General features: G+C 46.7%; 1 protein-coding gene across 3 annotated transcripts in view; it reads right to left on the minus strand.

Moving 5' to 3' along the window:
- The window catches only part of MAPK1 (mitogen-activated protein kinase 1), a 68,882-nt gene that overhangs the window by 13,645 nt on the left and 32,403 nt on the right, over window positions 1-22,834 (minus strand). For all 3 annotated transcript variants that reach the window (XM_041003708.1, XM_041003707.1, XM_041003706.1), the window contains exons 2-6: window positions 16,743-16,925; window positions 15,219-15,408; window positions 8,867-8,983; window positions 5,877-5,991; window positions 5,462-5,593 (exon numbers count right to left, since the gene is read on the minus strand). In XM_041003708.1, coding sequence (XP_040859642.1) covers window positions 5,462-5,593; window positions 5,877-5,991; window positions 8,867-8,983; window positions 15,219-15,408; window positions 16,743-16,925 — 737 coding nt within the window. The remainder of the gene's footprint in view (window positions 1-5,461; window positions 5,594-5,876; window positions 5,992-8,866; window positions 8,984-15,218; window positions 15,409-16,742; window positions 16,926-22,834) is intronic.

Below are 22,834 nucleotides of genomic sequence, written 5' to 3' on the forward strand. Positions count from 1 at the left end.
GTGTCGTCTGGTTCTGCCTGCCAACGTCCACGGCTGCTCTAAGCACCTCAAACTGTGCTGGCTGTCGGCAGCGCCTAGCTTGCCTACACATCTTGGCAGTATCAGGGAATGGCGATGCTGACTTTGACACGTGCACCTGGGTTCCTCGGCTGTGGGTCAGGGGTGAACACGGCACCCCAGCTTCTAAGGCAGCAAGGAGAGGAAACCATACTACAGATATCAAATGCTGTGCTATTTTTTTTCCCCAGTAATTGTGCTTAGTATAATTTTCCTATGTCATCTTTCCACGACTCCATATGACATTCTATTTGGAAGCCGTGTGACCAACTGTTACCTAGCTAACATTTGGCATCTAGGTTCATTGCAAATAACAGACAGGGTCTTTGATTTAACATGGCCCAGACCAGCTACCAAACTGCTGTTTCTGTCCTCCTCTTGGTATTTCCTATGGGATTCCTTATCCACGGAGGTCTTAGATCTCAGTTCTTGTACACTAACGACAGATCTAACATGAGTGACCAATAACGACTCCCCACCAAGTGGGGACTGCCATCTGCCCCAGACCGGAGATGAGATGACACAGAAGGGAGGGCTACCTCACCAGTCCACAGCTAAAGTCCTGAGTGTCTTGGCCTGGACGTGGAGGCCACTGCCAGAGCACACAGACATAACCACTGTGCTGCCCTGCCTTTCTCAGGACAGCCAGGATACACACACCATGCACCTTGGTCACTTTAGAACATTCTGTCCACACTGGATTCAAAATCTTTTTTGTTTTCAACTTCCATGTAATTCAACCTATTCTCTCTTTCCTTTATGCTTGCTTCCTTGTTTTGTTTGCTTTTAAATAAAGCTCAGGAAGACAAATCCTCCTCCATGCAGAAATCGGGAATACTGAAGATTCTAAATACTGTTAGTTTTTAAGAATATAAACTTAAAAAAAAAAGTAGATAATCATCGATTCCTTTGGAATTTGTTTTGTTGTGTGAGTAATGGTTTAGGTTGGGTTCCTTCCAAACAGTGCCGCAGCCAGCCCAGCACCATCTGCCGAGGCATACTCACTTCGTCCCCCTCACGGGAAGCACTTGGAGAGAATTCTAAGCAAAGACTTCTCTGAAGAAAACTCTCCGCCACTACTGATCTGAGGGACTTGGTAATCAAAAAATTCAAGCTAACATTAAAAAAAAAGTTCAATTTTACTCTTAAAGAAAAACAAACGAAACGCCCTCTTCTCCGCCCTCTTCCTTGGCAGAACGCTGCGCCAGAAGATGTGTGTCAGCAGCGCTGCGCTGCCCTGCTCACGGCACCCACCCAGGCCCACGGCACCAGCTGGCTCAGAACACGGTCCCCCACAGTCCAGCCACTCCATGGCTGTTAACGTCTCAGTGTTCACACCACTCTGACGAGGGAGGGTTAAACACACATACACACTGAACTCTGCCAGCTCTTATGGCGGCTGCGCAGAAAGGAGAAATGTACATTTCCTTTCCTGTCAGTGATTGTGAACTGGACTTCAGCCGAGGCCATCCACACACGCTGCTCCTTCCCATGCCAATGCAGAAGAGCAGCTGCCTGCGGGAAGCTCGTCTGCTGAATCCCCCATAGAAAGGACACGCACACCTATTTATCCAACGGATAAATTTACAAGAAACAAAACAAAACATTTACGGTGCATTTACAAGAAACAAAACAAAACAAAACCACTAGAAGCCGTCAAGTTTTTGAGGCTCGAATAATGAGTGGGGAAACTGACTCCCCTACCACGTGGTCCAGGCCCACCGTGGGATTCACTGTGACACACACAACGTGGCAAACCACTGCTCTGAGACCTGGTCTTACAAGATGTTGCAGCTTCTGCCTTCTTTCTGGAGTTTTCCACTTTGCCCCATGGCAGGTGAGGGTCAGTGATGAGGAGAGGGGAGGCCATTGGGACTGCCCTACTTGTAGCAGCTGGTGGATGCCCATGGTGCCTGGCTGTCCCAGGCGGCTGCAGATGCAGCAGCCCAGTGCACAAATCCTTGGGGGGTGGGTACCTGAGGCCTGAGCTGTGGAGCAGCTTGTGATGCAGACACTCATGTGGACTCAGTGTCCAGGACAACACTGGGCCGAGACCTTCTGACTCCCCCCCTCCCCCCCCCGCCCCAAGGAAATGCGCCATGGCTGCTCATTATATGCGGATGTACTTTTAAAAGTTCCCAGAGAAACAGAATGTCAGCTTCAGTGCAAAAATTCTTTGAAATCTATGCTTCCCCACCCCCCGACCATATTATGAATTTTCTACGGACTTGTTGATGATTCCTTGTAATTAAGAAAGCTTCAGCTTTGCAATTCCAGAATCTAGACCCCCTCCTCCCACCCCAAACAACACTGTAGGGACAGTGAACAGCAATGCATTCAGCTCTGTAAGGAGGGCTCTGATCTGGCAGGCGCCAGGCTCCATGCAGAGCCTGGTGGGAACTGAGGTCCAGCAGGCTCCGGGCTCCTTGCAGAGCTCACATGGTGGGAACTGAGGTATAGCAGGCTCCGGGCTCCGTGCAGAGCTCGCATGGTGGGAACTGAGGTCCAGCAGGCTCTGGGCTCCGTGCAGAGCTCGCATGGCTGTTCAGGGAGCCCAGGAGGGCAAGGGCAGCTCCCACACCCAGGCTGCTATGCTCCCTAAGTCACTACCAACTCCTATTCCTGAGCCTGTCATGAAGAAGCCTGAGCTTCTTCACTAGATTCCCAATCCTTCTGATTCACAATCACTTTCCTGAATTGCAGCAGAGTTAACTATTATCTCAATGTCGTTCATAATCTCAACCTAAGGAAGATGGGCTTAAAAAATACAAAAGGGCTGGTGGAGGGAGAATTTGATACAGAACAGGGTGAGCAGGCAGGAGGGGAGGCTGGGGGAGGGTCTTGGTGAGGCAGTGCTCCTACAGGCGAGGTGCATCTCTTCCAACACACAATTCTGGAAGTGTTTAGGAAGCTGCTCACAGAACACAGTCCTCAGGGCAAGCTCAACACCAACGAGTGCTATGAAGTTTTAACAACAGCAATGTCCCCCTCTAAAAAACTCTCAATCAGTCTATGGTGTGTAGATGCTTTTTCACATTGGAACCACAAACTCTTCAAGGTTCTTTGGGATTTTGGTAACTAGGAGTGATTTTCATCTTTTTACTTATTCTATGTGCACTTCAAAGTAGTCTATGGCAACACACCATTCTTTTGTGTAAGGAGGTACAGAAGAGAAGCATCTCCTATATCTAAAATCAATCTAACTCCGAACATGCAAGTGTTTCTGAACCCTGGCTTGGCTCAACACACCAAATGACCCTAACACTGAAGTATACAGTTGGTAAAGCAATACACATTCATACATATGGGGTTCTTCAAGAAACGGGTGGAAAAAACGAAAATGTTTATTCTGCTGCAAGAAACTTGAAACTCATGCATTTCCCTCCCACTTGGCCCCGTAAGCTACACTTCCACAAGCTGAACGATCTCACACACAAGTGGATTTCAAAACCCCTTTGCAGCAAAATAAACTTATTTTTAATTCCGTTTTCCATGAATTTTTTGAAGTACAGTTTCTTTACCAAATGTCTACTTAAACATCTATACACAAGTAGACAAAACAGCAAAAATTATAAGCTGAAACTTCCAGAGACAGCATAAGAATGCTACTGAATCAGAGAGGCAGATCAGACCCACTGTGGACACGAAAAGAGGCTAGAGGTACAGCTCCGTCACAGGTACGCTCAGGGGCAGTGCTAAAAGACTCGCATCTTTTCAGCTAAACATCCTTCTCATTTGGAGCTAATACTATAATAATTATTTTTTAAAAATGCGTTTTAAGGCAAAAACAATTTCTGTCTATGAACACAGGGCAGAAGAGACATGGGAGGACAGCCGTGGAGTGTGGGCAAGTGCCCTCTGCTCTGGCTCCTCCTCTGCTCACAAGAGCCACAAGCAACAGCTCCTTTATTAACTCATTCTCACCTACGTGGGTATCTGGAGGTCCAATCCTGAGGTCAGAGTGGGGCCCAGTTGAGGCAAGGAGCCCAGAACTGCACAAGCCCTTGAGTTACTGCCTCCCAGGGAGATGGATGGCAAGTGTACTAGCCCATACTCAAGCTGGCAGTCCAATGTAATGTGTGGGGTCCCAGTGGCAGCTGGACTTGCTGCACCATAACACACTCCACACTTCTTTAGAAAGATTCCCCTACTTCCACATTCATTCACTTATTTGAAAAGCTGGGGTAGGGTGGGGGATGGATGGAGAACGACAGATGACACAGGACACAGAGAAGCATATTCCATGTGCTGGTTCAATTCCAAACAGCTTGGCCAGGAGCCATGGGTCTAAGCACTTGGGTCACCTTTCACTGCCCTCTGAGGTTTATCAGCAAGAAGTTGGATTGGAAGTGGAGCAGCCTGGACTCCTGGTGTTCTCGGTGGTGACTTAACCCATCTTGCCAGTATCCGTCCCTCTGGTACTTCTAAGGACACTGTTTACCTGGCCCACCCAGACCCTCCGGGCACAAGCTCCCTCTGTCCTACTGTCAGCTGCTGGACAAGGGTGGTGTTCACACTTTCACAGGGTTTAAGGATGAGGTTGTGGACACCTTGGGTAAAGAGTTATTTCTCTGTTTACTGTAGTTGTATAATAGTCTAAACTTTTAAAAGCAGATGTGTAAAGGACATAGGAATAAAGAATAATGCAATTACCAAAGTTAACCTTAAAAAATGAAAAAAATTACCTAATTCTTCATTTTAAAAACATGTTTTCATATAACTTACGGATATGAAGATTCCTTCCCTTTTTTTTCCTTGATGTTTAATAGTTTTGGATCCCATTTTATTTAGCATGTAGGCATTTATTTTAGTGCTGCTTGTACTATAGATACATGTGACAACATATTTATAAATACAAAATTCACTTGGCTGAAATATTGTAGACATGAGGACTACATACTTGGGAAGCTGTGCCATGACTTAAAAGGCTAAACTTCTGCCTGAGGTCATGGCATCCCTTATGAGCACTGGTTTGAGTCCTGGCTACTCTACTTCCTTTCTAGTTCCCTGCTAATGGCCTGAGAAAGCAGTGGAGGATGACTCAAGTTCTTGGGACCCTGAACCCACATGAGAGACCGAAAAAAGCTCCTGGCTTAAGACACCCATGGGAGCAAGAATAAAATTTCCTCGGCTACAAGTGCTTCTTCAACATCTGGCTCTGCCAGTTAGCAAACAGTGAGATAAACAGACTTATTATTCTGTTTCTCAGGTGCCTATATTTCCTGAACCCGAAGGGTGTGAACTAAATTCAAAATGGTGGGAAAGGGATCACTCCAGACTCCTTTCCACGTGGCCCCTGCTCCCTAGCAAGCACCGAACCAGCGGTTATCCCTGGCCACAGGCATGTAAAGTGAGACACACCAAGCCATTTCTAAGGAAAAGGAACCAATGACAGAAGATTTACCTTTGGAGTCGGCATTTGGGAACAACCTGTTCCATGGCACCTTGTTTTTGTGTGGAAGAGAAAGCAAATAGTTTCTAGCTTTTAAATTTATTATACAGTTCAGGTCTTCTTGTGATGGGGAACCAAGAATACCTGAAAGACAAAAGTGATTAGCTGTCAGGTACCAAGAACACAGCAAAGCGACTATGCCCATCAGTGCGAGAGGCAGAGAACCCTGGTACCTTACTGCCTTTCTCACTGGTTCCCAATGCTTACCTTGCTGAAAACCCTTTTTAGAAAAAGGCCCTCAGCATTTTTCAATCGGGGAGCTTACACATTCACATCTCCCACATGCTGGGGAGTTGTGAGGAAGATGTGCTTCCGAAGGAAACTGCGCACGCCCAGACAAGCCAAGGAGGTCTCGCCCCTTCCTCACCCAGAATGTGGTTCAGCTGGTCGAGGTAGTGCTTCCCCGGGAAGATGGGCCGGTTCGAGAGCATCTCCGCCAGGATGCAGCCCACAGACCAGATGTCGATGGACTTGGTGTAGCCCTGGAGCAGGAAGGAAGGCAGGCAGGCAGCGTGAGGACAGCAGGCAGCTTCCTCACCACAGGCGCCTGCCTCGTGGATCAGAAACGCCTGACAACAAGCAGCACGGACATGTGTATGATTCTTTTATTTAAAATTTTTTTTTATTTTTTTAAATGAGAGGCTGAACAACGAGAGCACCAGAGCATGTTTCTTTCTCCAGGCCAGCTAACTCACTCAATTACAGCTTGTAAAGTGCACTTCAGAACCTTTCCAAATGATCTCACAGATTTAGAACTCTTATAAATTGGAGCTGGAAAAGTGGCAACAATTTGTGGCTTTTGAACAGCTGTGGTACATCTACTCATTTTTGGAAACCTGGAAATTAACTCTAATGAAGAGGCATGGTTATTCCTCCAGAATGTCTTCTTCCATTTTGAAAATCACACTTAATTCCCTATTTTCAATGTCTCTTCTAGCCATTTTTCAGGCATCAATTTACTTTTAAAGAATTCTGTTAAGTTACAGAATTCTGTCTAAATCCTAAAACAGTACAAAAAAGATGTCTCTCTGTCATAAGCAGTAATAAATGTAAGCAGAAATGTGAAAACAGAGAATAAAAATTTGAGTGAAATACTGAAAGTTGGGAATGGTGAAAGCTTTTCGGAAAAAAAAGAATCAGTGATTAACGTTCACAGAATATAATTGGGTTGGATTTTCAAATAATGTTTTAAAAAATATTTATTTATTTTGGGAAAGAAAGCTACAGAGATAGATTTATACAGAGAAAAAAGAGAGAGAGGCAAGAACACACTTCCACCAGCTTGTTCACTTGAGACCAGTGCTTCACCTGGGTCTCCCATGCGGCTGCAGGAGCCCGACCACTTAGGCCACTGTCCATTGCTTTCCCTGGCCCTTTAACAGGGAGGTGGGACAGAACTGGAGCAGCCAGGACTCAAAGCAGTGCCCACGTGGGATGCCAGTGTCATGAGTGGCACCTTAACCTACTGTACCACAAAGCCACTTCCAAATCAGTCTTTCTAAAACTCTTAAAATCCAAAATAACTTTTGCTTTTGGCTGAAGTTATATAAAGGGAAACGCTGAGAACATTAAAAATAACTACAAAGCATCAACAGCCTTGGGAGAAATGGCTACTCCAGGTCTGGGGCTCAGGCAGGGAAGACCTAAGGGCCAGGGGGAATGAGAGAGGCAGCTCCCAGCTGACATGTTTAGGACATTCTATGTCTCAAAGTATCCAATGGCAGCAACAGATTAGAAACCATCAAATAAAGAGAACTCAAACAGGGAAAAAAATGCCAGCCAAAACCATCAATGGTTGCTAAGACTAGTGGGGGACATCCTGTCCAGTCCTGGATATTTCGCCACAAGCCATCAGTCACTCCAAAGGGAGAGATGTGGAGGACACCACCTTACTGACAGTCAACAAGGACATCACCCACAGCAGCACTTCCCAGACCTGTCTTTGGACACGGGGCACTGCAACATCACTTCTGTGGCATTTAGCTCACCTCACAGGGCATACACACCAGCTTCTCTGTCACTGGGTGGCTGCTGATGGGCCTAGGCAAGGTAAGGGTCCCATGCTCTGGGGATATCAGTGCACCCTGAGACTCTGGAGTGAAGTGACGGACCAGGCTGGTGAAGTGTGACAATAGTGTGTCCAAGAAGAGAGAAGGAAGGTGGGAACAGAGGGAGGGGCGGCTGAGGATGGCCTGGGTGGAGGTTGGGGGGGAGATATGGAGATTTGCAGTATTCTCACTTTTTCTATGGGTGTGGAGAATTTCTAAGTTAAAACAACAAAAACAAAAATATGTGGTTACAAATCTCAGTCTCAGGCTAGTGGAGTTGCATGTACATTACAGATCCATACAGGATGGCTGGGACTGTAGCTCTGCAAGGAGAAGGGAGAGGGCCCCTCCCTGTGCACAAGTGCAGGCGGCTGCAAGGCCAGAAAGCCACCATGGCGAAAGACAGTTGGGTGCCCGTGCTTCTACACCAGCATTCCTGGTTTGGAAGGACCAGGGTTAGCCAGGGAAGGCACCTGCTGTGTGGGGTTATATCTAACACAGAGTCAGGACAGAAGCAACAGTGCTTTCTCAGAAACATTGGTGGTGCTCAATCCTTCTTTCCAGTGAACTGTGTTTAATATCTCAAGATAATGAGATTCTTAAGGTAACCATGTCGGGCCCACTTAGCTACCCAATTTTGGCAACTTATTCACACACTATGTGCAAATGACAGATACAAAGCACTGCTGTGCTGGCTCACATCCTAACCAGCGGGATGTGCCTTTGCTCTCTGCTGCTTTTGTAAATGCATTCGGTCATTTCTTGGGGAAGACATAGCTCAGACATGACTGGATGCACCTTCCATGGCTATGCTGAGGCACAGGGCATGTAATTCTGAAAGAGTCCACAATGGCTACGTGGATTCTCTGAGTACCACACATTCTTCTACATCTTGTTGGGGAGACATGCGTTGTTATCAAACACCCCTGACTTTACAGAACTGCCCTGGTTCTAGGTTTAGGTGACAAGTTCCAATGCTGCCTCAGAGGTGGTGGTTAGTAGGTGTGGCTACTACATGGGGGCAGGCTCATGGGAGAGGAATAGAGGATGGGACATGGACACCCTGTCTGGGTGGAAGGCTCACCCTGATTGGGTGACATGTCAGCACTACTCCAGCTGAGGGGGAGACACTGAGCTGGGACCCAGAGGTCTTAATGCAGGAGAAGGAGATGAAAAAGGTGCCTTGGCACTAGCCAGAGGGCCAGGCCTCTATACAAGTGGAAACAAATTGCACAGGGAGGCTTCTGGCAGCCCAAGGGGAACATTCTGGAACTTGCTGGTTTTCTTTTTATGAAAACTTGGTCCTTACCTTGGAATTCAACATAATTTCTGGAGCCCTGTACCAACGGGTGGCTACATACTCTGTCAGGAACCCTGTGTGGTCGTGGTCCGGATCTGCAACGCGGGCCAAGCCAAAGTCACAGATCTGCGGGGAAGAGACATGACATTTACTTAGACATTCTGAATAACTCTATGCCTAAACTCCAGAGCGAGGAAAAACAGATGACCGCAATAACACCGGCCCTGGGAGTCTCCACCATGACCAGGTACTCGCTGGGGATCCTAAAAACTCAGGATTATTTTAGTCCTGCCTTGCTGCAGCTCCTGGGGTCATCACTGCCAGGACCCCCAGGTGCCATTTATTTCTTGAACTTCCCTTGGTCCATGAGTAGGCATTGCAGAGATTCTTTCTACTTCCTTTCCCCCCTTCATAGTCTCAAACTACTCCCAAGGCTGGGGGAAAATAAAGTTTCATACACTGTATTGAAGATAAAAAAAAAATTATCCAGCTTCCCATTTCTCTTGATTTGCAAAGCACCGGCTGGCACTCAGCACCTGTTCACAACACAGTGGTGAACTCGGGGCCAAGGAGCCTGTGGCACTCCGAGGCATTTCAAGGGAACCACACTGTATTAACAGCTGCAGTGGACCTTGCTACAGCTGCTGCCTACCTCAATCTCCAGCCCTGGAGAGCTGACTGAAGGGCAGGTGTTCACATGTTGTGAACAAAGACAGGCCAGAACACGGGAGGCAGCCGAGCCGGCTTGCTGTACTGAGCTGGCTGAAAGATGAGGGCCTGGACTGGGCCTTCCCAACGGAACCAGGAAGGGGCATGTTACAGAGCTACAGGACTTGGGGTCTATCTGGGCATCAAGTCCATAGCCTGTTGAGAGCCCAACCACCTCAAGCCTCTTCTCAAGGTCTGCTCCCCCAGTGGCTGGCATCACTATGGCCCACTGAGGCTGAGAGGAGTTGTAGGTGCTCCTTCCTTGTATCCATACAGCCTTTTCTACCCACTCCTATTGTGTAAACTGCAGCACGGGGTTGGCAGTCGTCCTGCCCAAGATGCTCCCTAGCCACACAGTCCCATCCAACCTATTTCTGCCCAGAAGCACTGGAGCAACTAAGGGGAGCAGGTGCTAGAGGCCTCTCAGCGCCACCACCAATAGGCTGGACCATCACCCACCCACTCCAGTTCTCTGTGACTCACAGGTCCTCTCTATTTCAGGGCTAATTCTTCATCTCATGGTTCAAGTTCAACAGAATCCTGTCTGCCTTCTATAGTATAAAAGATGCCTCCAGGTACACCCCAAGTTGTGCAATCAAGAGAAGAGGTGCTATACTTTGTTGGCAGAGCAAAACCAGGCCATGCTCCTGAACACGAGCACAGACCTGCCAGGGCCTTTTTGCCCAGCTTCACATACCACCATACCTGGTGGAGGGGGAGGGTGTTGGATGGTGTGAAGGGGTTCAGATTTGACCCATGGCTTTGCGTGGCACAGCTGACTCAACTAAACACGACAGATTCTTAAAAAGAAACAAACAGAAAACCCAAACAACCCAGGATATAAAAAAAACCACAGATCAAAGAGGCCAGTTGAGGTTTCCATATACTTCTAGGGAATGTGGACAAATAAATGGAAGTCACCTTAGGGGGCTTGCTAAGATCCTCAAACACGCCCAAACATCGTGATAAACAACAAGGAGGGACACAGCTTTTTCAAGAGGCCACAGCAGAACCCCCCTGCCCATACTTCAACAACACTGAAAGTCTGAACCTGTGTGAGGAGGTGGTCTGGCAGTTAAGAGATGATGGCTAGGAAGTCTGCATCCATATTTGAATGTTTGGGTTCAAACTGGAGCCATACGGGATGCCAGCATTGTAGGCAGTGGCTTTATCTGCCAATGCCACCCCCACCCCCACCCATTTTCATTTATACTATTGTGCCCAGGACATAGAATCCGAGCAGGTTCTCAAAAGTTATTGGTTATATGTAAGTTATTGGTTACATGTAAACAGCTAACAAAAGTGATGTGGACTTTCTCCACACCACACCTCTGCACCTGCCCCAATCAGGGCCTGCGGTCCACACTCTTCTTTGGAAAGAGACTCTCTCCTAATACGAATACTCGTGTGAGTGATGCACACTCCAGAGGTGCATGCTGTGTTAATACCTAAAACGTTTAGCACCATGGTGAAAACATGCTTGGGGCAACCGCATCCTATACTAAAGTGTGTGAGATCCCCAGCTACCTCACTTCATCCTTTTTTGTTTTTTACAAACAAACAAACAGGGCTTACTTATTTGAAAGAGGGGGAAGAAGAAGGGGAGAGGCAGACAGAGATTTTTAAATTTTTATTGGAAATCTGCTGGTTCCACTTGCTGGTTCATTGCTCAAATGGCCGCAATGGCCGGAGTTGGATCAGGCAGAAGTTAGGAACTTCATCTGGGTATCTTATATGGGGACAAGGGCCCAAGCACTAAGGCCATCTTCCTCTATTTTTCCTAATCCATTTGGGGAAAATGTCAGTAGGGAGCTGGACTGGAAATGGAGCAGCCCAGACCTGAACCAGTTTCCACGTGGCTTGCTGGCATCAAAGGCGGTGGCTTTGTTTGCTATGCCGCACACTGGCCCAGCTACTCCACTTGCGATTCAGCTTCCTACTCAATGCGCACTCTGGGAGGCAGCAGGAGATGGTTCCGTTACTTGGCTCCCTGTCACGTGTCAGGGATTTCAAGCCCTTGCTTCTGGTTTTGGTCTGGCTCTATTCTAACTGCTGTGGTCATCTGAACAAATAAAAATTGTTCTGTTTACTATCCTCAGGCTTTCAAATAAAACAAAAATTATTTAGTACTAGGTATAGGTGCATGAGGATGCACAGCTGTGTTTCTGTGTATTTTTTCTTTTTAAAAAGATTTATTTTTTATTGAAAAGGCAGATCAGACTTATGAAGAGAAGGAGAGACAGAGAAAGATCTTCCATCTGTTGGCTCACTTCCTAAGCAGCTGCAACAGCAGGAGCCAGGAGCTTCTTCTGGGTCTCTAACACAGGTACAGGGTCTTAAGGCCTTGGGCCATCTTGTCCTGCATTCCCAGGTCACACATAGCGAGACAGATGGAAAGTGCAGCATCCAGGACATAAACTAGTTCCCATATGGAATCCTGGAGATTACAAAGGGAGGATTTAGCCACCGAGCCATTACATCAGGCCCATGTGTTTAATTCTTGAAAACGATGCTTGTGTTGCACAGATGATCGGTAATTTATATGTGTACGTGTGCGGTGACATTTAATAACAAGGAGATGAACAAAATGGCCCCAGCTAAAGAAAAGTCCATCAACAGTGAAGTGATCACAGAGAAAGCAGTCTGCTTCTGCTTGCTTAGTCTTAATGATGAACCATTTTCAAATAAAAATAACAGTGAACTTTTCCCAGAAATTCTATATACTTAAAATATTGACTGAGATCGTCTCTCCAAAAATAAAGAAAAGCAATCTGCTGTAACAGGAAGGTGATAAGAAACCGAGAAAAAAAAAAAAAGAACAACACAAGACAACACTGAAGTATCTATTATAACTTTACAAGAGAATCACTAAGGGCCAAAACCACAGCAGAGTCAGTCCGAAAAGCAGCTTGCTTTCTTTGTGTCTTCCTGCGTTGCACCTGCACGCACCTAGGGCTTGGAAGTGGACAGCACCCGGGGAAGCAAGTGCAGGGGTGTGTAAAGGATGGATCCCAGCAGGGACGGTCAGCTCCCACCCACGCAGATCTGGGGAAGGAAGCTGCCCTCCGTATCGCCTCACCCAACATCAGCCCCAGGGCCTCAAACATCCAGCCGAGGTTTCCAAGCTAACCGTATCAGGACAGAGCCCAACAGCCTTCTTGGCCAGCGTCTACTTCCAACAAACCTCTCCAGCCGTGCGTCAAGGATGCTGTGGTCACCAGTGCTGTGGCTGTGCACAGGGAGACTCCACACTCTATTGACGGGCCCCTCACTTCTCGCTTTTATTTCTGCTGTTCCTTCTGCTTACACAACCACTCACTGCCACACTTCCCGTGCCGAGAGGGCCAGCATGGACCCTAGCTTCCTCCTGCTGCTCCCCTCACAATTCCAGTCATAACCAGTTCCCCACTCTCCCTGGCATCTGTACACATGCTTGCTCTCATATTATTACAATTTTCTATTTTCTATCAGATTTCTGGCTGGCTCATCTTCCTCACCTGCTACATCTGACAGTTTTTTACAGGAATGTCTCTTGAACTGAAATCTAACAAATGACTATTGCTACACATCTATATACAGTATTAAAAAAAATGGTTTGGGATAGAACTCACTCACTGAAAACGTATAGTTCAATGTTTTTACTATTAGAACCATGAGATCAGACAGCTATTACCATGAGCCAATGTAAAAGCATTTTTAGGATCTCGAGAAGGAGCTAGCAGGTCCCGTGTAGTGGCCTAATGGCCAAAGTCCTCGCCTTACACGCATTGGGATCCCACATGGTCACTAGTTCGTATCTTGGCAGCCCTGCTTCCCATCCAGCTCCCAGCTTGTGGTCTGGAAAAGCAGTAGAGGACGTCCCAAAGCCTTGGGAGACTACACCTGCATGGGAGACCCGGAAGAGGCTCTGGGATCCTGGCTTCAGATCAGCACCGCTCTGACTATTATGGCTGCTTAGGGAACGAATCAACAGATGGAAGATCTTCCTCTCTCTCTCCTCTCCGTATATCTGACTTGCCAATAAAAATAAGATAAATCTTTAAAAAAGAAAAAAAAAAAAGGATAGCACTCCCTGCCATTCCTTCCCCAAACTAACCAGTCCTGGGCAGTTGCCAATCTACCTTCTGCCTCCAGAGATCGGCCTGTGTTGGACACTTCATGTAAATGGATCTGTACGTGTAGTATTTCATGACTGGCCTTCCTCACTCAGACAATGCTTACAAATCCATTCACATACTACCAGTACTTCACGGCTCTTTATTCTATTGTGCGGACTGACCACAATTCTTCCAGTGGGGAATGAAGAGAGAGCTTCCTCCTTTGGTTTACTTTTCAGTTGGCCACAGAGGCTGGAGGACTGCAGTTGGGAGACACAGACTCGTTCCAGGCCTCCTGCGAGGGTGGCAGGAACTCACTACTCAGGGCCTCCCAGAGTTCACACTAGCAGGAACAGTGAGGAGCCACAGCCTGGAACTGAAAGCAGCATTCTGACACCGTCACCTCTAAGCCAATGTCGGCCCCCTTGTGCATTACTTTAGACTAAATTCACATGCCTACAGGACACAGAAGACACCCACAGACTTTCCTCCAGACACTTTTACAGATCGCTGGGAGAAACTGGAGGATTCTAAAGAATGTCAGCTTTTCCTATTTATTTTGGGTTCTTGGCTAGGTATTTAAGTCAGTGAGGCTAGGTATCTGATTTTTTTTTAAGATTTATCATTATTATTATTATTATTATTATTATTTTTGAAATACAGGTTGGTATGGGGTAGAGAGGGATGAGGGAGAAAGATGTGTATCTTCTGTCTGCTGGTTCACTCCCCAGAGGGCCACAAAAGCTCCATTGTGGTCTGCACCAGAGCTGGCACGAGCTCAGCTACATGAAGCATTACCCGCAGCTTTCCAGGGGCAGTACCAGGAAGCCGGGATCTGCACCTGGATTCCAACACACGGAATGTATGCACCTCAAACAGTGGCTTACCCTGCTGTGCCCAAGGCCCTTTGCTGGAGAAAGGTCACCAGGAAAACAGACGATTTTAAAAACTGTATGTACTGAGAAAGGCGTTAGGCACAGCGGTTAAAATGCTGCTTGGGATGCGGCATCCCAGATCAGAAAGTCTGAGTCCTAGCTCTGCTTCCTGACAACACGCATGCTTGGAGCAGCAGGTGCCAGCTTAAGTATTGTGTCCCTGCCACCAGGTGGGAGACCTGGCCTCAGACTGAGCCAGCCATGGCTGTTACACGTAGGTAGAGAGTGAATCACCACTGGATGGAAGATCTCCGTCACTATCTCTCTTTCTCGCTTGTCTTTCAAATAGGTAAATAAGTAAAAGTAATTTTTTAAAATGCAGAATTTCACATCTCACACCAAAACTTCCTCATTAAGTTTATACCTAAAACGCCTATTATATACACACATGCTGACACATATAAAGTACAGATGTACACTTGTATACACAAGCATAGGAAAGAAACTGGATAGAGGTATATCAACTGTTACAGTGGTTAGTCACGTCTGGGGGAAAAAACAAACCAGGAGACCAGCAAGAGGTGGTCTGGCACTCTCAACCTGCACGTATTTCCATGTATTTCTTTAAACAGAACTAAGGATCAAGCCAAGTGCTTCTTCCCTGTTTATCAGCCGACTGACCTTGAGATCACAGGTGGTGTTGAGCAGCAGGTTGGAAGGCTTGAGGTCGCGGTGCAGAACGTTAGCTGAGTGAATGTATTTTAATCCTCGCAGGATCTGGTAAAGAAAATAGCAGATATGGTCGTTGCTGAGGTGCTGTGTCTTCAAGAGCTTGTAGAGATCTGTCTCCATTAGGTCCTGTACTATGTATCTGTTTGTACAGGTTAAGTCAAAACAGCAGGCAAAGCACACACCTCTCTCACCCTGGGAGCATCGAAAGAGACGCCCGCCCGCTACGCCTTCAACAACAGAATCTAGCTAACATTCTGTGAGGCAGCAGGCAGCTATCGGCCTGGGGCAGCCTGGCTGACCTGAAATGGGCTTGAGGCAGATGCTAGCCAGTCCTGCAGCCCACGCTGCCTCCTGGCTGACAAACCCCGTTGAGGCTTGCGGGACAAGCTGTGCGTGAGAGGGAATGAGCACACTCCTCGTCCTCTGTGCCAGCAACAACTTACAACTTCACTTTTCTGTCCCCCTCCCCTTTGCCCCAACCTCTGCCAGAATCAACCACAAAATTTTCAGGAATACAGGTCTAGGAACACACAGCTATTAGATCCTGTCCTCAGTGGATTTTGAGGAAGTCTTTGTAAGAAGCGGCTTATGCTGGTTTTGCACTTTCTCTCTCCTTCCTTTCTTCCTTCCTCCTTTAAGGACTGATGTATTTATCTGAAGGGCAGAGTTAAGAGTGAGCTAGATCTTACATCCGCTCCGCTGGCTCACTCCCTAAATGGCGAAGCCAGGAGCTTCCTTCTCCGCTCCCATGTGGGCGCAGACTTAAGCCATCCTCTGTAGCTAGCTAGCTTCATTCTACTTTACCATAATAATTAGTGAGCATTAATTTCTACCCTTCTCTCTTAAGAATCCCTGCCAGATGAGAAGCAGCATGGGGTTACAAGCAGGCCTGACTTAGCAAGCCATCTGAAAGGGGCCGATTTTCATGGCAAAAGGTAAGAGTGAGAGCAACAGGTGGTGGCAGCAGGAGGCATTTCACTTAAAATACAACTTATTAACAGAGCTCTTTAAAAATGGAAAGGAGCTGCCACTCCCTGGTGAGCCAGATGCCAGCTGGCAGGAAAGCAGCACTAGTGGGAGGGCCGGGGTGCCTTCTCCCACAGATCCACTGACTCCCCCGCCCCAGCACCTCTGGCCAGGCACTTGCTCTGGATGCCCTGGGTCTGGATCTCTGAGGACAGTAAGGGCCAGGTCTAAAACATGAGGAAGCCGACGCCATGGAGATGATACAACTCTGGCTGCCCCTGGGGTGGCACGGAGGGAACCACAGGGTAGGGGGAGTGAACCAGGATCTCCTTTCCTGCTGCTCTTTGGTCTTCTTGCTTCTTCCCTGACAAGGTAACTCACCCCCCTTTAATGACTGGAAGTGCTAGTCCCCAAGACTCCCCACAACTACCCCTGGAGCACTTCGCCACTACTGAGGCGACTGGGGCATCGTCCCAGCGGCAGGGGACAGCTGCCAGACAAGGATACACATCTTTCATCTGCTCGATGGTCGGCGCGCGGATGATGTCATTGATCCCAATGATGTTTTCATGTCTGAAACGCAGCAAGATCTTGATCTCCCTCAGGGTCCTCTGGCAATAGGTCTGGTGCTCAAAAGGACTGATTTTCTTGATAGCCACTCGAACTTTGTTGACGTTATCATAAGCAGAGCTAAAAAATAAAACAGAAAGGAAAAAACAGTATTAAAAGCAGCAAACAGAGTATACGAAGGGGGATGGTGCTTTAGCTCAACTGGCTAATTCTTCACCTTCACATGCTGGGATCCCATGCGGGCACTAGTTCATGTCCTACCTGCTCCGCTTCCCATCCAGCTCTCTGCCTGTGACCTGGGAAAGCAGTGGAAGACAGTTTAAAGCCTTGGGACGCTGCACCCATATGGGAAGAACCTCCTGGCTTTGGATCGGCTCAGCTCCATTTGGGGAATGAACCAGCAGATGGAAGATCTTTCTGTCTTTCCTTTCTATAAATTTGCCTTTCCAATAAATCATTCTTAAAAAAAAAAAATACTGTGGAAATGAATGCAACCTGGTAAAGTCCCAGATCATCAGGACTGTGTCAGGGCATCTTTTTGCATCCATAAAGGCAGCAAGGGCCACAAAAGGCCTTAAGCGGGGGTTGGGGGGAGGAGGCTGCAGACACACAACAGCACAAACTTGGGCTTAATGGCACGTAGGCCTGCCTTCCGAAATCCAGAAACATGGACTTGTGCCGCATACAAGGAAGCATTTCCCCATTGTCTTAATGAACAACTGCATTCCTGTGACAGTAATCACAGCTCCAACACCACTTGCAGCGGCCAGGTCCAATTCCGCTGACACTGCAGAATCCACCCCTACCCCCCACCCCAATCAACCACCAAAAACTGACCCAACAGGACAGACAGCTGGCTTCTTATCAACGCTGCCTGTCTGGCTTGCGAAATGGGTGCCTATCCCTGCCTAAGAAACCGAACCATGATGTCTGTGTTGCTTTATGATAAAACCTAGTGTTTTATAATACTTGAGTAGCCCTAACACGGGACAGTTCTTCCCAAGCTGTCCTTAAGCTCCGACAACAGAATTCCAAGAAAAAGCAATGATTAAAATCTCAAGTATTATTACTACCTTCATGAACAACTTCCACTGAAATATTTTCTTAAGAGCCTTTATCGTTAATCAATGTCAGCCTCTGGACACGGGCAGTCAGACATGACTCAGGACCTCCAGAGAGGTCCCAGGAATGTGGGCCAGTCAAGCAGCCCCCAGTCTACCTCCTCTAACAGTAACTGTTCCACTTGTCTCACTCCGCCGCAGGCTACGCTGTGGAAGGACCTGCAGTTTTTGACCTCACTTCTCCTAAAACATTGTCAACAAGTGCTCTTAAACAGTCAAAATACAACCTATCTCCTCAAACGAACATTATGCAAATCCATTTTGCTTTGGTTTGGTGCTGTGAAGGTCTAAACCAGTGGCTTTCAGATAGGAAAGCAAAAGAAGCCACAGTTTAATCAGGCTTATTTGTTATTAGGAATAAGTAGGAATAAGTACTTTTTGAAATAAAAACTCTTGGGGTTGGTATGGTGGCATAAGAGCCTAATCCTCCACTGGCAGCACTGGCATCCCACATCAGTGCTGGTTCACGTCCTGGCTGCTCCACTTGCAATTCAGTTCTCCGTTTACAGCCTGGGAAAGCAGTGGAGGACAGCTCAAGGCCTCGGGGTCCTGCACCCACATGGGAAACCCGGAAGAAACTCCCTGCTTCAGATTAGCACAGGCCTGGCTGTTGCAGCCATTTGTTGGGGGGCGGGGAGGGGTGAGGTGCAGTGAATCAGCAGATGGAAAAATCTCCCTCTGTAAACTTTCTAAGTAAAATAAATAAGAAATCTTAACAACAAAAAAACAAAGGAAATGAAAACTTTTTTTTTTTTTTTGGTAACTTGGTTAAGATTATGGGGCCAACAGGAGACAGTGGCGATTAAACAGCTGCCCAGGGACAGGCTTCTGGGGCAGAAGTTAGGCTGTTGCGTGGGATGCGGGAGAGTGACTGGTTAGAATCTCGGCTCCCTCCACCTCTCCTCCAGCTTCCTCATGCACATCCTGGGAGACAGCAGGCGATGGCGAGTACCTGCACCCAGGCAACCGTGAGGGAGAAGCTGGTGGAAGCCCTAAGTCTTAGCATCAGCCTGGCCCAGCTCTGGGCTGCTAGAGGGGTGTGCTGATTGAGTCAATGGTTGGACAACAGAGACTGTCTTCTAAATAACATGAAAGAAACATTTTAAAGCACCTGCAAAATGCTGGTTTAAATGAAACATTACATATCTATAGTTTTACCAAGCACGGTAACCAATAATAGCCATAATTTTGCCTCAGTAAATTCTCATCCAAAACTAGGCAGTCAGACCAGCAATTAAGATGCCCACATCTCACCAGGGCTTGTCTTTCCACCGATGCAGATCCTGGGAGGCAGCAGGTGAGGCTCAACTAACGTTCCTGCCACCCACAAGGGACATGTGGATGGCACCCCTAGCTCCTAGGCGCTGGCTGCGGCCCAGCTCTGCCTACTGTGGGCACGTGGCCAGAGCCAGTGAGTGCGAGCCCTTGTGTCTGCTCTTCTCTTCTACCTCCACCTGTCGCCGGGACACAATTTTTTGAAACAAGAGACATCCATAGTTACTGTGCTTCTGTTGTACCAACATCTGGGGATGACATCACTAACGTGCTCTAAGTGAAAAATGTGGCATTACCCTCACCCCATCCCACCCGAGAAGGGCAGGCCTGTCCTCGGGGTCTGATCTCTTCCCCTCTCTTACCCATCGGGGTGCCCTGTGCCGACGCAAGCATGGAAGTGATCACAGAAGTCACACTTGTCCGTAATCACTCTGTGTTTACAGTTTCTCCTTGATTTTGCTTTACATATTTTATTGGTCCTCCTCTCTTTATTTATTTTTTTTAAACTGAAAGGCAGATATACAGAGAGAAGGAGACACACAGAAATCTCTTCTGTCTGCTGGTTCACTTGCCAAGTGGCCAATGGCCAGAGCTGAGCTCCTTAGAGGGTGCAGGGTCCCAAGGCCTCGGGGCCATACTCTGCTGCCTTCCCAGGCCACAGGTTGGAGTTGGGTGTGAGGAGGAGCAGTCAGGATTGGAATCAGCGCCCATGGGGTCCTGGCGGATGCCAGGCAAGGACTTTGGCCACTAGGCTATCACACCAGGCCCTATTGGCCCCAACCATGGACTCAATAGCTTGTGTTATAGAGCCATTCTGACACTCTCACCTGTTTCTTTAGGGTTCTTTTTTTTTCATTCCTGCTCATTCACCTCTGTACTACAGCCTTTTGCTTTAACTGGGGCTCTTTATTTTTTTATCAATTTACAGTTACAGTTTGGTTCCCAGTCAAATCCACAATTGCATAGTCTTTGGATGGGTCAATTTCATGATATTTACATTTGTTAAACTGATGAACTTGATTTCTCTAAAAATAAAAATTCAGCTTTAAATAAACTAACGAAGAGTGTCTCAGCTCAACCCTATAGGGCAAATAATCTGTAAATAAGTAAATAAAAATAAACAGATGATTACAATAAAATAAAAAGTCTGAAAGACAACTATTTTCTAGATGATCAACCTTGAAGATCAACTAAAAACAAACTGGTAAACACGATCTCACAGCGTGGCGAGGTAACATATTAGGGCCTGGTAGTACTATCACAGGAATCCAAAGGTGATTCATCAAGAAAGCAAGACATCACGCTGCAGAGATTACTCCACACAAAGTCTACACACAGCCAAGAAGCAAATGAAGCGATGTTCAGCATCACCAATCAGTAAAGGAACACAGCACACCGAGCTGTCACTTCACACTCCCCAGAAAGACAGAAAACCAGTGTTGGCACAGACGGAGAAACTGGGGCCCTTGGGCACATACAGTGACGCCTCAAAGAAGAAAATGTTAACTGCCATATGGTCCAGAAATTTCACTTCTGACTACACACACCAAAGAACTGATGCCAGCACACTCACGCCCATGGATCATTATGCACAACAGCCAAGACACGCAGCAATGGAGATGTCCACAGACTGAACAAACACAAAGTGCTGGGGCCGGTGTCTGGCCAAGCCGCCCGACCACAGACACCAGTTGGGGTACCTGCTCTCCAGATGAGCGCGCCTGGCCTCATGCTCCCACTGATGCACTCTAGGAAGCAGCAGGGGAGGCCTCCGCTGGGTCCCTGGCTCCCCTACAGGCACTGCGGGCAATGGTCGGAGTGGAGCGTCTGAGCCTGCTTTCTACTCATGAAGCACAGCACACTTGCATCCACACAAGAGACAACTACTGAGCCTTACGTAAGAACATTCAATATCCATTCATGATTAAAGCCATCAGGTATAGGAAGAATGTATGTCAGCGTAAAAAGAGGCCACATATGACCAGCCCAAAGCTAAATCACATTCAACCCTGGAAAGCTTGGTGGCTTCCCTCTAACATCCAAAAGCCATGAGGGGCTCGTTGCTGTGGCACAGTCAGTTAAGCTGCAGACTGATACACTAGTATCCCATATGGGTGCAGGTTCAATTCTTGGCTACTCCGCCTCTGATCTAATGCATCTGGGCAAGCAGCAAATCATGACCCAGGTACATGAGTTCTTGCACTCACCTGAAAGACTCCTGGTTCCTGTCTTAAGTCCAGCACAATCATTTGCAAAGTAAATTAGCAGAGGAAAGACATGTGAGGGGTGAGTGTGTATGTGTATATGTGTGTGTGTGTGTGTGTGTGTGTGTGTGTGTGTGTTCGTCCTTCTAACTCTGCGTTTTAAATAAATAAATCTTAAAAAAAAAAGAGCCAACTATGGTGCCCATTTTCAATAAAGTACTAAAAACCCAACTGCAGCAAATAGACAAGAAAAGAAAGAAAAGGCTTCCAAACTGGAACAAAGGCTGACTTGTCTGCAGAGGATATGATTTTATATATAGCAATTCCTAAAGACTTGCATAAAAATACTGTTAGAATAAATGAACTTAGTACAGCAGCAGGATATAAAACTAATGTACAGAATTAGCAGCACTTCTACACAATTAACAACAAAGAATAATAATATTAAAAAGAACTCTAGTTCCAGCATTAGTAAAATATTTAGGAATAAATCTAACCAAGGATGTGAAGGATTTGCAAACTGATAATGTGTCATTGATTAACCGGAAAAGTTCTGAAGATGCATTACACATTGTAATAAAGTCAAAAATAAAGTATATGAAGTGAGAAATGTATTAACTTGATTTAGCTAATTCTCAGCATACATGCATGTCAAATATGTGGTATATGGCAAATACACAGTTTTTAATCTGCCAGTTTCCTGAATAAAAAGGATGCGGAGGTAGATATAACTAGTATGGGACTGGCTGACAAACAGACATACAGCCAACACAACGAAGAGATGACAGAGGTCAGAGACAAACCCACGCCTTCACAGTCCAGCCATCGCTGTCAAAGGCGCCAAGAACACACACGGCACACACCACAAGCTCTTTGATAAATGATGCTGGGAAAAGTAGATTTCCACATGAAGAATAAAATTAGATTCTTATACCATACCATTGACAAAAAATAACTTCGAGTAAATTAAACATTTATACATAAGACTTAAAACTGATAGGAGAAAACAGAGACGAGATGTCTGCCATGGCACTGGTCCATGCAATGATTTTTGGATATGACCCCAAATACACAGTCAACAGAAGCAAAAATAGACAAATGGGATTGCATCAAATTAAAAAGCTTTTGCATAGCAAAGAAACAGGTTGCAGATATGCTTCATAGCATGGGAGAAAACATTCCTAAACCATATACTTGATAAAGAGTAAATACTAAAAATATATACAGAGGTCAAACAACTCAACATTAGGAAAACTGGATTTAAAAAATGCGCAAAGAATGTGAAAAGATGGATTTACCAAGAAGACATACATGTGGCCAAAACCCAACCAACAGCAATCAACAGAAAAGTGCAAATCAAAGTCACAGTGAGGTATTCCCTCTTTTCTATTGGAATGGTTACTGCTTTCCCAGGGAACTGGGTCAGAAG

This window comes from Ochotona curzoniae, unplaced genomic scaffold, assembly GCF_017591425.1.
Source record: "Ochotona curzoniae isolate NIBS_2020 unplaced genomic scaffold, NIBS_Ocur_1.0 scaffold_274, whole genome shotgun sequence".
NCBI lineage: Eukaryota > Metazoa > Chordata > Mammalia > Lagomorpha > Ochotonidae > Ochotona > Ochotona curzoniae.